Source organism: Heterodontus francisci, chromosome 10, assembly GCF_036365525.1.
Source record: "Heterodontus francisci isolate sHetFra1 chromosome 10, sHetFra1.hap1, whole genome shotgun sequence".
Taxonomy (NCBI): domain Eukaryota; kingdom Metazoa; phylum Chordata; class Chondrichthyes; order Heterodontiformes; family Heterodontidae; genus Heterodontus; species Heterodontus francisci.
In genome coordinates, this window is record NC_090380.1 from 16,311,694 (window position 1) to 16,325,388 (window position 13,695).

The window sequence follows — 13,695 nt, forward strand, 5'->3', positions numbered from 1 at the left end:
CGTTTTGCTTCAGTGTCTGTCTGTAAATCTCTTCCCCACAACTACGCTTTTTTAAACTTCATGCTTGCTTCCCTATCTGGCCTTTCAGGTGAGCACTGTGCGCAGGTTGGAGGTGAAGTGGAGGAGGTGTTCTAAAGGGAAGGAGTACACCGATACTGAAGTGTGCACAGCAATGCTGGGTTCTGTAGGTAGTGCTGCATCTGAAGGTGTTCTGTGAGAGATGACATTTGTCAGCTGACTGCTAATAGCAAGGCCTTTTCATCTCTGCGTAATCTAACAATTTCAGATTTTCCAGAACGCGTCTAGTGATTCAAATTACTGACAGGAGTTAGTATCCCTGATTCTTGCCCTTTACCTGTTGTTCCCCACCCTCCACTAAGTTCGGGGGGTCATTTACTTTTAGTTCCCTGATCTCAGGTAGTCTGCACACTGCAGACTCGGTGCTGTTACTGATACTGACTGAACTGTGGCTTTCACTTGTATTTCGATTGCGTTGCCACCACCTAGCAGATATCCTTTTGTTACTGATGGATGAGGCACATGAAAATGTCTAATGAATTCCTGCAGGGACCCTATAACAGCCAAGTTTTCATTTTTTCCTCATTGGAAATCAGATTATTTTAATACTCTGTCCCTTGAGATCTTTACTTTCATACTTGGATACACCATGTAGAGCTCCCTGGTTACCGTCCGTTCCCCACACACACTGCCGAACTCCCTAGTCACTTTCCATTCCCCACATGCTGCCGAGCTCCCTGGTCACGGTCCATTGCAGAGAACTCTGCAGTGGTCTTGCATGGTTCATGGACGATTTGAAGGTGAGAATATTGAAATAGGAATGTCCATTCATTTCTGTAAATGCATGAATCTAAAAATATACTTGCACATTGTTGAGGCTACACACAGTGGTTTAGTGTTGTGGTATGCTCAACTATCACCAGTAACCTGTCCCTCGATGCAGAAATCAACAAGTGCATGGGAAAGGCTTCCACTGCTATGTCCAGACTGGCCAAGAGAGTGTGGGAAAATGGCTCACTGACACGGAACACAAAAGTCCGAGTGTATCAAGCCTGTGTCCTCAGTACCTTGCTCTACGGCAGCGAGGCCTGGACAACATATGTCAGCCAAGAACGACGTCTCAATTCATTCCATCTTCGCTGCCTCCGGAGAATCTTTGGCATCAGGTGGCAGGACCGCATCTCCAACGCAGAAGTCCTTGAGGCGGCCAACATCCCCAGCTTATACACACTACTGAGCCAGCGGCGCTTGAGATGGCTTGGCCATGTGAGCCGCATGGAAGATGGCAGGATCCCCAAGGACACATTGTACAGCGAGCTCGCCACTGGTAACAGACCTACCGGCCGTCCATGTCTCCGCTTTAAAGACGTCTGCAAACGCGACATAAAGTCCTGTGACATTGATCACAAGTCGTGGGAGTCAGTTGCCAGCGATTGCCAGAGCTGGCAGGCAGCCATAAAGGCGGGGCTAAAGTGTGGCGAGTCGAAGAGACTTAGCAGTTGGCAGGAAAAAAGACAGAGGCGCAAGGGGAGAGCCAACTGTGTAACAGCCCCGACAACCAATTTTTTTTTTTTCTGCAACACCTGTGGAAGAGTCTGTCAATCTAGTATTGGCCTTTATAGCCACTCCAGGCGCTGCTCCACAAACCACTGACCACCTCCAGGCGCTTACCCATTGTCTCCCGAGACAAGGAGGCCAAAGAAGAAGAAGATTTGCTAAGTTCTAAGGTGAGGTGATATGATCACATGGGAATATCCCAGGCATTCTCCTGTAGGCAATCAGCCATAAATATCAGACCTGAACTGCTAAGCCATACATAATGGAGAGTGAAGTAATGGGTTTTAGTTTACAAGAGATCCATCTGCTTATGAAAAGTGTTATCAATCGTAACCACGAGAAATGTGTCAGGGGAACCCCAATTGCCAACCAGAGAGGAGTATATGCTATTTAAATTTTGCTAATAATTCCATGTTTTGTGGCTCAGAGATATAAATGATAGAGGTCAATGGACCGGTGAAAGCCAGATTGATCAATGTGGGTGCGAATATATGACGCTGCATGTTTGAACCAAATCATCAAACTGGAGACCTAGCACATAGTTGGAAAGGATCTGGATGTGAATATTGGCCATTCACCAGTGCTTTCCGAGATTGTGAAGCTATTAACAAAACTCATCAAACACTGAAATGCATCACAATGGTGTTTGTTTACTAGTCAATGCAACTTGTCTTAATCATACGAATTACCATTGAAGCGATTTCAGGAATATTGTGGCTAATTGTGGATGTTCAATAGGATTTTAATATGTTTCAAGAGGAGTAATAGAATCTATGATATGGCACTAAAGCGTACTGCAGGAGGAGGTGAGCAGGTAGCACTCAGTGTACATGGGCCATGGGAGGAGTGGGGTGAGTGAGCGAGAGTCAGTTGTGAGGACTGAATGTATGTGGGCTTTTTTTATTCAATCATGGAATGTGGGCATCGCTGGCTAGGCCAGCATTTATTGCTGAACCCTAATTGCCCTTGAGAAGGTGGTGGTGAGCTACCGCCTTGAACTGTTGCAGTCCATGTGAGGTAGGTACACCCACAGTGCTGTTAGGAAGGACGTTACAGGATTTTGACCCAGGATGGTGTGTGACTTGGAGGGGAACTTGCAGGTGGCTGCCCTTGTCCTCCTAGTTGATAGAGGTTGCGGGTTTGGAAGGTGCTGTCGAAGGAGCCTTGCTGTGTTGCTGCCGTGCATCTTATAGTTGGTACTCACTGCTGCCACTGTGCATCGGTGCTGGAGGGAGTGAATGTTTGTGGATGGGGTGCCAATCAAGCGGGCTGCTTTGTCCTGGATGATGTCGAGCTTCTTGACTGTTGGAGCTGCACCCATCCAGGCAAGTGGAGAGTATTCCATCACATTCCTAACTTGTGCCTTGTAGATGGTGGACAGGCTTTGGGGAGGCAGGAGATGAGATACTCGCCGCAGGATTCCTAGCCTCGGACCTGCTCTTGTAGCCACAGTATTTATGTGGCTACTCCTGTACAGGTTCTGGTCAATGGTAGCCTCTAGGATGTTAGTGGGGGATTCAGCGATGTCCAGGGGAGATGGTTAGATTCTCTCTTGTTGGAGATTGTCATTGCCTGGCACGAATGTTACTTGCCACTTCCCAGCCCAAGCCTGGATATTGGCCAGGTCTTGCTGCATTTCTACACTGACTGCTTCAGTATTTGAGGAGTTGCAAATGGTGCTGAACATTGTGCAATCATCAGCGAACATCCCCACTTCTGACCTTATGATTGAAGGAAGGTCATTGATGAAGCAGCTGAAGATGTTTGGGCCTAGGACACTACCCTGAGGAACTCCTGCAGTGATGTCCTGGGACTGAGATGATTGACTTCCAACAACCACAACCATCTTCCTTTGCACTAGGCATGACTCCAACCAGCAGAGAGTTTTCCCCGATTCCCATTGACTCCAGTTTTGTTCGGGCTCCTTGATGCCATACTCGTTCAAATGCTGCCTTGATGTCAAGGGCAGTCATGCTCACCTCACCTCTTGAGTTCAACTCTTTTGTCCATGTTTGAACCAAGGCTGTAATGAGGTCAGGAGCGGAGTGGCCCTGGTAGAACCCAAACTGAGCGTCATTGAGCAGGTTATTAAGAAAGTGCCGCATGATGGCACTGTTGACACCATCCATCACTTTACTGATGATTGATAGTAGACTGATGGGGCAGTAATTGGCCGGGTTGGACTTGTCCTGCTGTTTGTGTACAGGACATTCCTGGGCAATTTTCCACATTGCCGGGTAGATGCCAGTGTTGTAGCTGTACTGGAACAGCTTGGCTATGGGCGCGGCAAGTTCTGGAGCACAGGTCTTCAGTACTATTGCCAGAATATTGTCAGGACCCATAGCCTTTGCAGTATCCAGTGCCTTCAGTCGTTTCTTGATATCACACGGAGTGAATTGGATTGGCTGAAGTCTGGCATCTGTGATGCGGGGGACTTCAGGAGGAAGCCGAGACGGATCATCATCGGCACTTCTGTCTGAAGATTGTTGCAAATGCTTCCGCCTTATCTTTTGCACTGATATGCTGGGCTCCCTCATCATTGAGGATGGGGATATTTGTTGAGCCACCTCCTCCTGTTCGTTGTTTAATTGTCCACCACCATTCATGGCTGGATGTGGCAGGACTGCAGAGCTTAGATCTGATCCGTCGGGGTTGCTTAGCTCTGTCAATCGCATGCTGCTTGTGCAGCTTGGCATGCAAGTAGTCCTGTGTTGTAGCTTCTCCAGGTTGATACCTCCATTTTGAGGTATACCTGGTGCTGCTCCTGACATGCCCTCCTGCACTCTACATTGAAAAAGGGTTGGTCTCCTGGCTTGATGGTAATGGTAGAGTGGGGAATATGCCGGGCCATGAAATTACATAGAAACATAGAAACGTAGAAAGTAGGAGCAGGATTAGGCTATTTGGCCCTTCGAGCCTGCTCCGCCATTCATTATGATCATGGCTGATCATCCAACTCAGTAGCCTGTTCCGGCTTTCGCCCCATACCCTTTGATCCCTTTAGACCCAAGAGCTATATCTAACTCCTTCTTGAAAACATTCAATGTTTTTGCCTCAACTGCTTTCTGTGGTAGCGAATTCCACAGGCTCACCATTCTCTGGGTGAAGAAATTTCCCCTCATCTCAGTCCTGAAAGGTTTACCCTGTATCCTTAGACTATGACCCCTGGTTTTGGACTCCCCCACCATCGGGAACATCCTTCCTGCATCTACCCTGTCAAGTCCTGTTAGAATTTTATATGTTTCTATGAGATTCCCCCCCTCACTCTTCTGAACTCCAGCGAATATAATCCTAACCGACTTAATCTCTCCTCATATGTCAGTCCCGCCGTCCCAGGAATCAGTCTGGTAAACCTTCGCTGCACACCCTCTATAGCAGGAACATCCTTCCTCAGATAAGGAGACCAAAACTGCACACAATATTCCAAGTGTGGCCTCACCAAGGCCCTGTATAATTGCAGCAAGACATCCCTGCTCCTGTACTCTCGCTATGAAGGCCAACATACCATTTACCTTTTTTACCGCCTGTTGCACCTGCATGCTTACCTTCAGCGACTGGTGTACGAGAACACCCAGGTCTCGCTGCATATTCCCCTCTTCAGTTTATAGCCGTTCAGATAATAATTTGCCTTCCTGTTTTTGCTACCAAAGTGGATAACCTCACATTTATCCATATTATACTGCATCTGCCATGCATTTGCCCACTCACTCAACTTGTCCAAATCATCCTGAAGCCTCTCTGCATCCTTCTCACAACTCACCCTCCCACTCAGTTTTGTCATCTGCAAATTTGGCGATATTACGTTTAGTTCTCTCATCTAAATCATTAATGTATATTCTCAATAGCTTGGGTTCCTAGCACCGATCCCTGCGATTCCCCACCAGTCACTGCCAGCCATTCGGAAAAAGACCAATTTATCCCTACTCTTTTTCCTGTTCGCCAATCAATTCTCTATACATCGCAATACACTACCCCCAATCCCATGTGCTTTAATTTTACACGCGAATCTCTTATGTGGGACTTTGTTGAAAGCCTTCTGAAAGTCCAAATAAACCACATCCACTGGCTCCCCCTCATTAACTCTACTAGTTACATCCTTGAAGAATTCTGTTAAATTTGTCAAGCATGATTTACCTTTCGTAAATCCATGCTGATTCTGTGCGATTCTACCACTGTTCTCCAAGTGCTCTGCTATAAAATCTTTGATAATGGACTATCGAATTTTTCCCACTACCGACGTCAGGCTGACTGGTCTATAATTCCCTGTTTTCTCTCTACCTCCCTTGTTAAATAGTGGGGTTACATTAGCTACCCTCCAATCTGTAGGAACTGTTCCAGAGTCTATAGAATCTTGGAAGATGACCACCAATGCATCCACTATTTCTAGGGCCACTTCCTTAAGTACTCTGGGATGCATACCATCAGGCCCTGGGGATTTATCGGCCTTCAATCCCATCAATTTCCCCAACACCATTTCTCTACTAATTCTGATTTCCTTCTGTTCCTCTCTCTCACTAAGCCCTGTGTTCCCCAACATTTCTGGTATGATATTTCTGTCCTCCTTTGTGAAGACGGAACCAAAGTATGCATTTAGTTGGTCAGCCATTTCTTTGTTCCCCATAATAAATTCCCTGTTTCTGACAGTAAGGGACCTACATTTGTCTTCACCAGTCTTTTTCTCTTCACATGCCTATAGAAACTTTTACAGTCAATTTTTATGTTCCCTGCAAGCTTGCTCTCGTACTCTATTTTCCCCTTCTTAATCAATCTTTTGGTCCTCCTTTGCTGAATTCTAAACTGCTCCTAATCCTCAGGTCTGTTGTTTTTCCTGGCAAATTTATGTGCCTCTTCCTTGGATCTAATGCTATCTCGAATTTCCCTTGTAAGCCAATTGTGGTTGAGTACAATTCTGCTGCTGCTGATGGCCTACAGCGTCTCATGGATGCCCAGTTTTGCATTGTCAGATCTGTTCAGAATCTATCCCATTTAACACGATGGAAGGTATTCTCAATGTGAAGGCGGGACATCGTCTCCACAAGGACTGTGCGATGGTCACTCTTACCAATACTGTCATGGACAGATGCGTCTGTGGCAGGCAGATTGGTTAGGACGAGGTCAAGTATGTTTTTCCCTCTTGTTGGTTCCCTCACCACCTGCCACATACCCAGTCTGTCAGCTATGTCCTTTAGGGCTCAGTCGGTAGTGGTGCTACTGAGCCGCTTTTGGTGATGGACATTGAAGTCCCCCATTCAGAGTACATTCTGTGCCCTTGCCACCATCCGTGCTTCCTCCAAGTGGTATTCAACGTGGAGGAGTACTGACTCATCAGCTGAGGGTGGGCGGTAGGTGGTAATCACCAGCAGGTTTCCATGCCCATGTTTGATCTGATGCCATGAGACTTCATGGGGTCTGGAGTCGATGTTGAGGATTCCAAGGGCAACTCCTTCCTGACTGTATACCAATGTGCCACCACCTCTGCTGGATCTGCCCTGCCGGTGGGATAGGACATACCCAGGGATGGTGATGGCAGTGTCTGCGACATTGTAAGGTCTGATTCCGTGAGTGTGACTATGTCAGGCTGTTGCTTGACTAGTCTGTGGGACAGCTCTCCAACTTTGGCACAAGCCCCCAGATGTTAGTCAGAAAAGTGATGGAAGGTGTCATCAATAGTGCCATCAAGTAGCACTTGCTTAACAATAACCTGCTCAGTGATGCTCATTTTGGGTTCTACCAGGGCCACTCAGCTGCTGACCTCATTACAGCCTTGGTCCAAACATGGACAAAAGAGCTGAACTCAAGAGGTGAGGTGAGAGTGACTGCCCTTGACATCAAGGCAGCATTTGACCGAGTATGACATCAAGGAACCCTAGCAAAACTGGAGTCAATGGGAATCGGGGAAAACTCTCTGCTGGTTGGAGTCATGCCTAGTGCAAAGGAAGATGGTTGTGGTTATTGGAGGTCAATCATCTCAGCTCCAGGACATCACTGCAGGAGTTCCTCAGGGTAGTGTCCTAGGCCCAACCATCTTCAGCTGCTTCATCAATGACCTTCCTTCAATCATAAGGTCAGAAGTGGGGATGTGCAATCATCAGCAAACAATGTTCAGCACCATTCGTGACTCCTCAAATACTGAAGCAGTCAGTGTAGAAATGCAGCAAGACCTGGACAATATCCAGGCTTGGGTTGATAAGTGGCAAGTAACATTCGTGCCATACAAGTGCCAGGCAATGACAATCTCCAAGAAGAGAGAATCTAACCATCTCCCCTTGACATTCAATGGCATTACCATTGCTGAGTCCCCCACTATCAACATCCTAGGGGCTACCATTGACCAGAAACTGAACTGGAGTAGCCATATAAATACCGTAGCTACAAGAGCAGGTCAGAGGCTAGGAATCCTGGAGCGAGTAACTCACCTCCTGACTCCCCAAAGCCTGTCCACCATCTACAAGGCACAAGTCAGAAGTGTGATGGAATACTCTCCACTTGCCTGGATGGGTGCAGCTCCAACAACACTCAAGAAGCTTGACACCGTCCAGGACAAAGCAGCCCGCTTGATTGGCACCCCATCCACAAACATTCACTCCCTCCATCACTGATGCACAGTGGCAGCTGTGTGTACTATCTACAAGATGCACTGCAGCAATGCACCAAGGCTCCTTAGTACCTTCCAAACCCCGTACCTCTACCACCTTGAAGGACAAGAGCAGCAGATGTATGGGAACATCACCACCTGCAAGTTCCCGTCCAAGTCCCACACCATCCTGATTTGGAACTATATCTCCGTTCCTTCACTGTCGCTGGGTCAAAATCCTGGAACTCCCTTCCTAACAGCACTGTGGGTGTACCTACCTCACATGAACTGCAGCGGTTCAAGAAGGCAGCTCACCACCTCCTTCTCAAGGGCAATTAGAGATGGGCAATAAATGCTGGCCTAGCCAGCGACGCCCACATCCCATGAATGAATAAAAAAAAGTACAACTTTTCTTTGCAATTGAAAAGAATGCAAAAAATGGTTGTGTTACATTTCCCCACATTAGTGGGTCATCACGACTTAAAACTAAGTAACTTCAAATGACGCTTTTGCATTGCGAGCTTGCAGCCTTTGCTGAAACTTACTGTTCTCATGTCGTTCTGTTTTTTAAAAACTCAGTTGACTGCTTGTGTCTCTGTGTTCTTTTTTCCTTTCCCATTCACAGACAGAAAGGAGCTAGAGACTCCCTAATACAGTGTGTGTGAGGAGTTTCATTAATTGCTAAGACTATCATGTGAAGGAGTGAACTTATTTATTTTAACAGATTGGCATCTCCATGCCAAAAACACTCGTAGAAACATTGCATGAGCAAAACAAGTGTTTGTGTGTGGTCTTCAACCTCTGAAATCACCGATCATAGGAATGCTAACATATGACTAAGGTGTATTTTATGAGAAAGGGTTTTCTGGTAGTGTTTCGGTTTGTTGTTGTTGGATCTTTCAACATACTTTCTGAAGGGCCCTTTGTTTTAGAATAAAGGGATGTCAAATATGTCTGGAGATTCCCTGGGAAACCAGAACTAGTGGGGTAAATGGTTGCTGTGGGCAGCCTCCAGATTAAAAACGAGTAATGGCAATGTTCAATTCAGTAATTTTGAAATTTTCTGTGGAGTTCTCGTAGAATTTAAAGGGGATGCAGGAACAGAGAGACCTGGAAGTTTACATACATAACTACTTGAAAATGGCAGGGCAAGTTAATAAAGCTGTTAAAAACATATAGGATCCTTAGCTTTAAGAATAGAAGCATAGAGTACAAAAGCAAAAAAGTTATGCCACACCTTTATAAATCACTGGGAACCATTTATGGAAGGATGTCAAGGCCTTGGAGTAGATGAAGAGGAGATTTATCAAAATGGCACCAGGTATAGGAGACTTATAGTTGCATGGACTTAACTGACTTAAGAACCTGGGATTGTTTTCCTTAGAGGGAAATTTAATAGAGATGGTCATAATAAAGTAGGGTTTTAATAGAGCAAATGAGTTGAAACTGTTTTTACTAGCTGGAGGGTCGGTATCCAGCGGGCACAGATTTAAGATAATTGGCAGAAGAATCAGAGGGGATTTGAGGAAGGGAGCATTATGCAGTGAGTTGTTATAATCTGGGATGCAGTGTCTGAAAGGGTGGTAGAAGCTCCAATTGTAACTTTTAAAAGGTAATTGGATAAATACGAGGAGGAGAAGTAACTTACAGGGCTATAGGGAAAGAGCAGGGGAGTGGGACTAATTGGATAGCTATATTAAAAAGCTGGCACGGGCATGATGGACCAAATGGCCTCCTTGTGTGCTGTATCATTCTATGACTCTGATTTTCTTGCCGTGTAATTAAAACAGTTTTTCTGTTTTAATTTTGAAATGGGAAGAGTGAGGAAAGCATTTCTGCTCAGCTCCTCAAGCATTGCCCAAGTAATCTGGCAAATCTAAAGATAGAGAAGAGGATTTTAGTATTGAAAAAATTCTGCAGTGGCTGGGCTCAGCTGCTGTTGATTTGTTCTGCACCCATAATTTGCAACAAAATAATCCAAAGGAGAGGTCATATTTGAGGTGTGCATTTTGGCTCAGTGTGATAGTATTAGCATAGAAATATTTGCTTGCTGGTTATATGCTGGCCTTTCTCCTTTACATCTCAATTGTGATTGGCTTGAAGCCAGCTGCTGGCATTGTACAATTGGCTCCGATTTGCAAGGACTGGGGTTTGCAGGCTCCTTCCTTTGGTACTGTGTGTGACAATGTGTGTTGAATGAAGCAGAAACGTGAAGCTGTTTCTGACAGATCACTGCCCCACAGCTTGTGCTACCTCTGTCTACAGTTAATCTGCTGTGAACAGTGAATGTATTCCTGCCTCTCCTCTTGGGAAATGCTGCAATTTCATTTTGTAATGGAATTAACAGGCCTGATGTGAGAAATTTCTTGGGTCTTTCTAAAGACTATAATTGACAATCTCTCGTAAAGCGTGATGCATGACACTTGATAGTGTCAAAGAACGTGTGCTCTGATCTTGTCTTGTGACTTTTTGGTTCTGGTTGAATTTGGCAGTGTTTTTTTTTCCTCACTAATGATTGGAGTGGTGGCTTTGAATCCAGCGATCACAATCAGAATTAACGTCTGTGAAGGAAGTCTGCATGCAGGTGGCCTGTTCATTGGAAGGGTCAGCGCGCCTAGGGGCTTGTGTTTGGCAAAATTATGAGAGAGAAGCTGCAGTTTTTAGTTTCAATTTAATTCCTGAACTTTTCTTATTTAGCCTTCAAGATGGTGACATTGGATTTATTCTGCTCGTAGACAGGAGACAAGACAAATGGTCCTCTGTGAAAGCATCGCTGCTGCGAATCACAGTGAGTATCATTGTAACCCAGATTTCAGGAGCCTCCTCCTTATGAGCAGTGTCGTACCTTTAAGGCAGCTGCTGAATGACAAACATGTAAATTGAAGCACAGTCACCAGTGACACATCAGTTCAGCGTGAGATGAAACACAATGTGCTTTTTCGCCCTTAGTGAGGGGGAACCTTTTTGGTGCACATTGAGCTGATTTCAAGAGTCAGATTTCCAGTGATGCTGAGAAAGTACAGGATAAATTCACTGCTCCCACTCTCAAAGGAAGTATGGCTCAGAAACTGGGCACACTTTGGCACAAATTCTCCCTATTGGGAGGGCAGGACCACTGATTTTACTTTTATATTTGTAAGGCAGCGACTATGTTCTAATTCTTTTTAGTGTTAGGACATGCCAAAAATTAATCCTTTTTAAAAAAAGATTTCTTGATATTTAGATCATGTGCAGTCATCAACAGTAATAAAAAGTGTTTGCTCTCCCATTCATTTTAGTCATTGCTATCTGTTATATTCACTGTTTAAATCTAAACCTCATTGATATATGACATTAAATACGTGGGCTGAATTGCTGAAGCATTTCTGTGTTTTACAGCTGGAATGCACTGAGTAATTTATGAAATGTTTTTGTGATATTGGAAATGTAAAAATACACTTCCTATACATTTTGTATTTTGGGGGAGCAAAGCATCGAACACAAAGGATTTACATCTTGGGAGATCTCTGGCTTTCATTCATTGCTCTGAATGTTATTGTGTAGTATATGAATATCAGGAAAATGCACAATTGATTTCTACTCCCCCCTACCAAAATATAGAAGCCGCTCAGTTCAAAATTTCTTGCCCGTTCCAGTGGACTTCTAATGTTAACTTTAGCAGAGGCCCTGTTCAACTGGCTTCAAATTCCTTCAGGACCTGGATCTGCTAAGTCCCAGCCCAGTGCTAAAATTTCAAGGATGACCAAATCTCTGCCCACCCATAAAAAATCTATCGACATAGGAACAGGAGCAGGTCATTCTGACATTCAATTAGATCATCATTGATCTGTATCGTGGCTCCATTTACATGCCTTACCTCCATACCCCTTGATACCTTACTTAACAAAAATCTATCAATCTCCGTTTTGAAATTTTCAGTTGACGTTCAGCATCCACCGCCTTTTGGGAGAGTGTGTACCAGATTTCCACTACCTTCTTTGTGAAATAGTGCTGCCTGATCTCAATCCTGAGTGGCCTGACAGAGGATCAGGACTGGAGCAGGGGCTTTCTAAGTCAACAGTTCCCACACCTTGGCACATTGAAAATGTTCATGTGTGGATCTTGGTGGAGACCAGGACCAGGTTTAGTTGTAGTGTCCCCACAGTCACATACTTGTCAACACTCACCATTAAGACTCAAGGGTGGTGGCAGGGGTTGACAACGTGTCCGTACACGGTCACCAATGTCAGTGGTAAAAGATTTTGAGGTCCATGACTGGTAATTTCAGGGATAGGAAATTTCCCATTGGCTTCTTATTTCCAAACCAGTTTGACTTTAAGAATACTCAGAGCTGCCAGTTTCACAGCTGACAGGCTCTTAAAGCAGGAACAGCAGCTTCTGAATTCAGGACAAGTTCAGGGTTTTCCAGCAGGTTCCGATTTTTTTTATTTTTTTTTTGAAAAGCCCACCAAAACCCCCGAACTTGCCCTGTGTTCGGAAGCCGCTGTTCTCGCTCCCAGCACCTGTCAGCTGAGAAACTGACAGCTGTGAATTTTTTAAACAAACTGACCAATCACAAAGCAGCTCTGGGGAGAGTTCCCACTCTCTGCAACTATCGGAGAGGGGGAAAGAGAGAGATGGATACAGAGATGGGATGAGAGAGAAATGGGAGGGGAGAGAGGGGAGATGGATGGACACACGGAGGAAAGAGGGGAAGAGAGAAGGGAAGATAAATGAACACGGGGAGAGGGAGGGGAAGAGAGGTGAACTCACGGGGGAGAGGGAGGGGAAGAGAGACAAACTCACGGGGGAGAGGGAGGGGAAGAGAGACGGACACGGGATAGGAATTGACACAGAAAAGGGAGAAAGAGATCAAGATCACATCTGACAGATGGATATTTATCCAGATTCTCTGCATTGCTACATCAAGTGGATGGGCAGCCATTGACTACTTGTGCAAGCAAAAACAATACCAGGTACTGATTAAATAGGGAGAAATGGGTTTTAAATCGGACTGTGTTTTGGTGGCATTAGGTTGGCTATATACTTTATATACAAATTAATTTCCCCCATGTCTGACTGAGTCAATAATTTTGTCAAATGTCCATGCTACAACATGTTGGTGCCTATCCCTGGGCGGTGGAAGGGGATTGGGGGTCTGGCGGTGGTGCAGAGAGGGAGATTGCCTGTAGTTAGTATCCAGGGGAAGGATTCAGAATCTTCAGGGAATGAGAGTTGGGCAGAGAGAATTTGGGAGGGTTGTCTTTTTTTTTTTAAGGAAACTGCACTGCTGAAATTGTTGAACATGTTTGTTGCATGAACACGATGCTTTGCAGTTGCATGGCCGAGAGCTTATTTACCAGCTACTGCTGTTCCATCTTGTTACACCATCAATCTAATGCAGCGTTCCTGCTCCTAATTGGCACATGTAACAGCTGATAAAGGGTTCCTGCCAAAATGTTAACCTGCATTTTCTCTTTCCAAGTGTTGATTGATGTTCTGTGTATTTCGACCATTTTCCTTTTTTCTGTTCAGGTGAATGTAAATGCTCCTACAGCATTATTTTG

General features: G+C 45.2%; 1 protein-coding gene across 6 annotated transcripts in view; it reads left to right on the forward strand.

The window, feature by feature from the left end:
* The window catches only part of mcf2la (mcf.2 cell line derived transforming sequence-like a), a 418,987-nt gene that overhangs the window by 107,970 nt on the left and 297,322 nt on the right, over positions 1-13,695 (forward strand). For all 6 annotated transcript variants that reach the window (XM_068040155.1, XM_068040156.1, XM_068040153.1 and 3 more), the window contains one exon: positions 10,847-10,937. In XM_068040155.1, the coding sequence (XP_067896256.1) occupies positions 10,847-10,937 (91 nt within the window). The remainder of the gene's footprint in view (positions 1-10,846; positions 10,938-13,695) is intronic.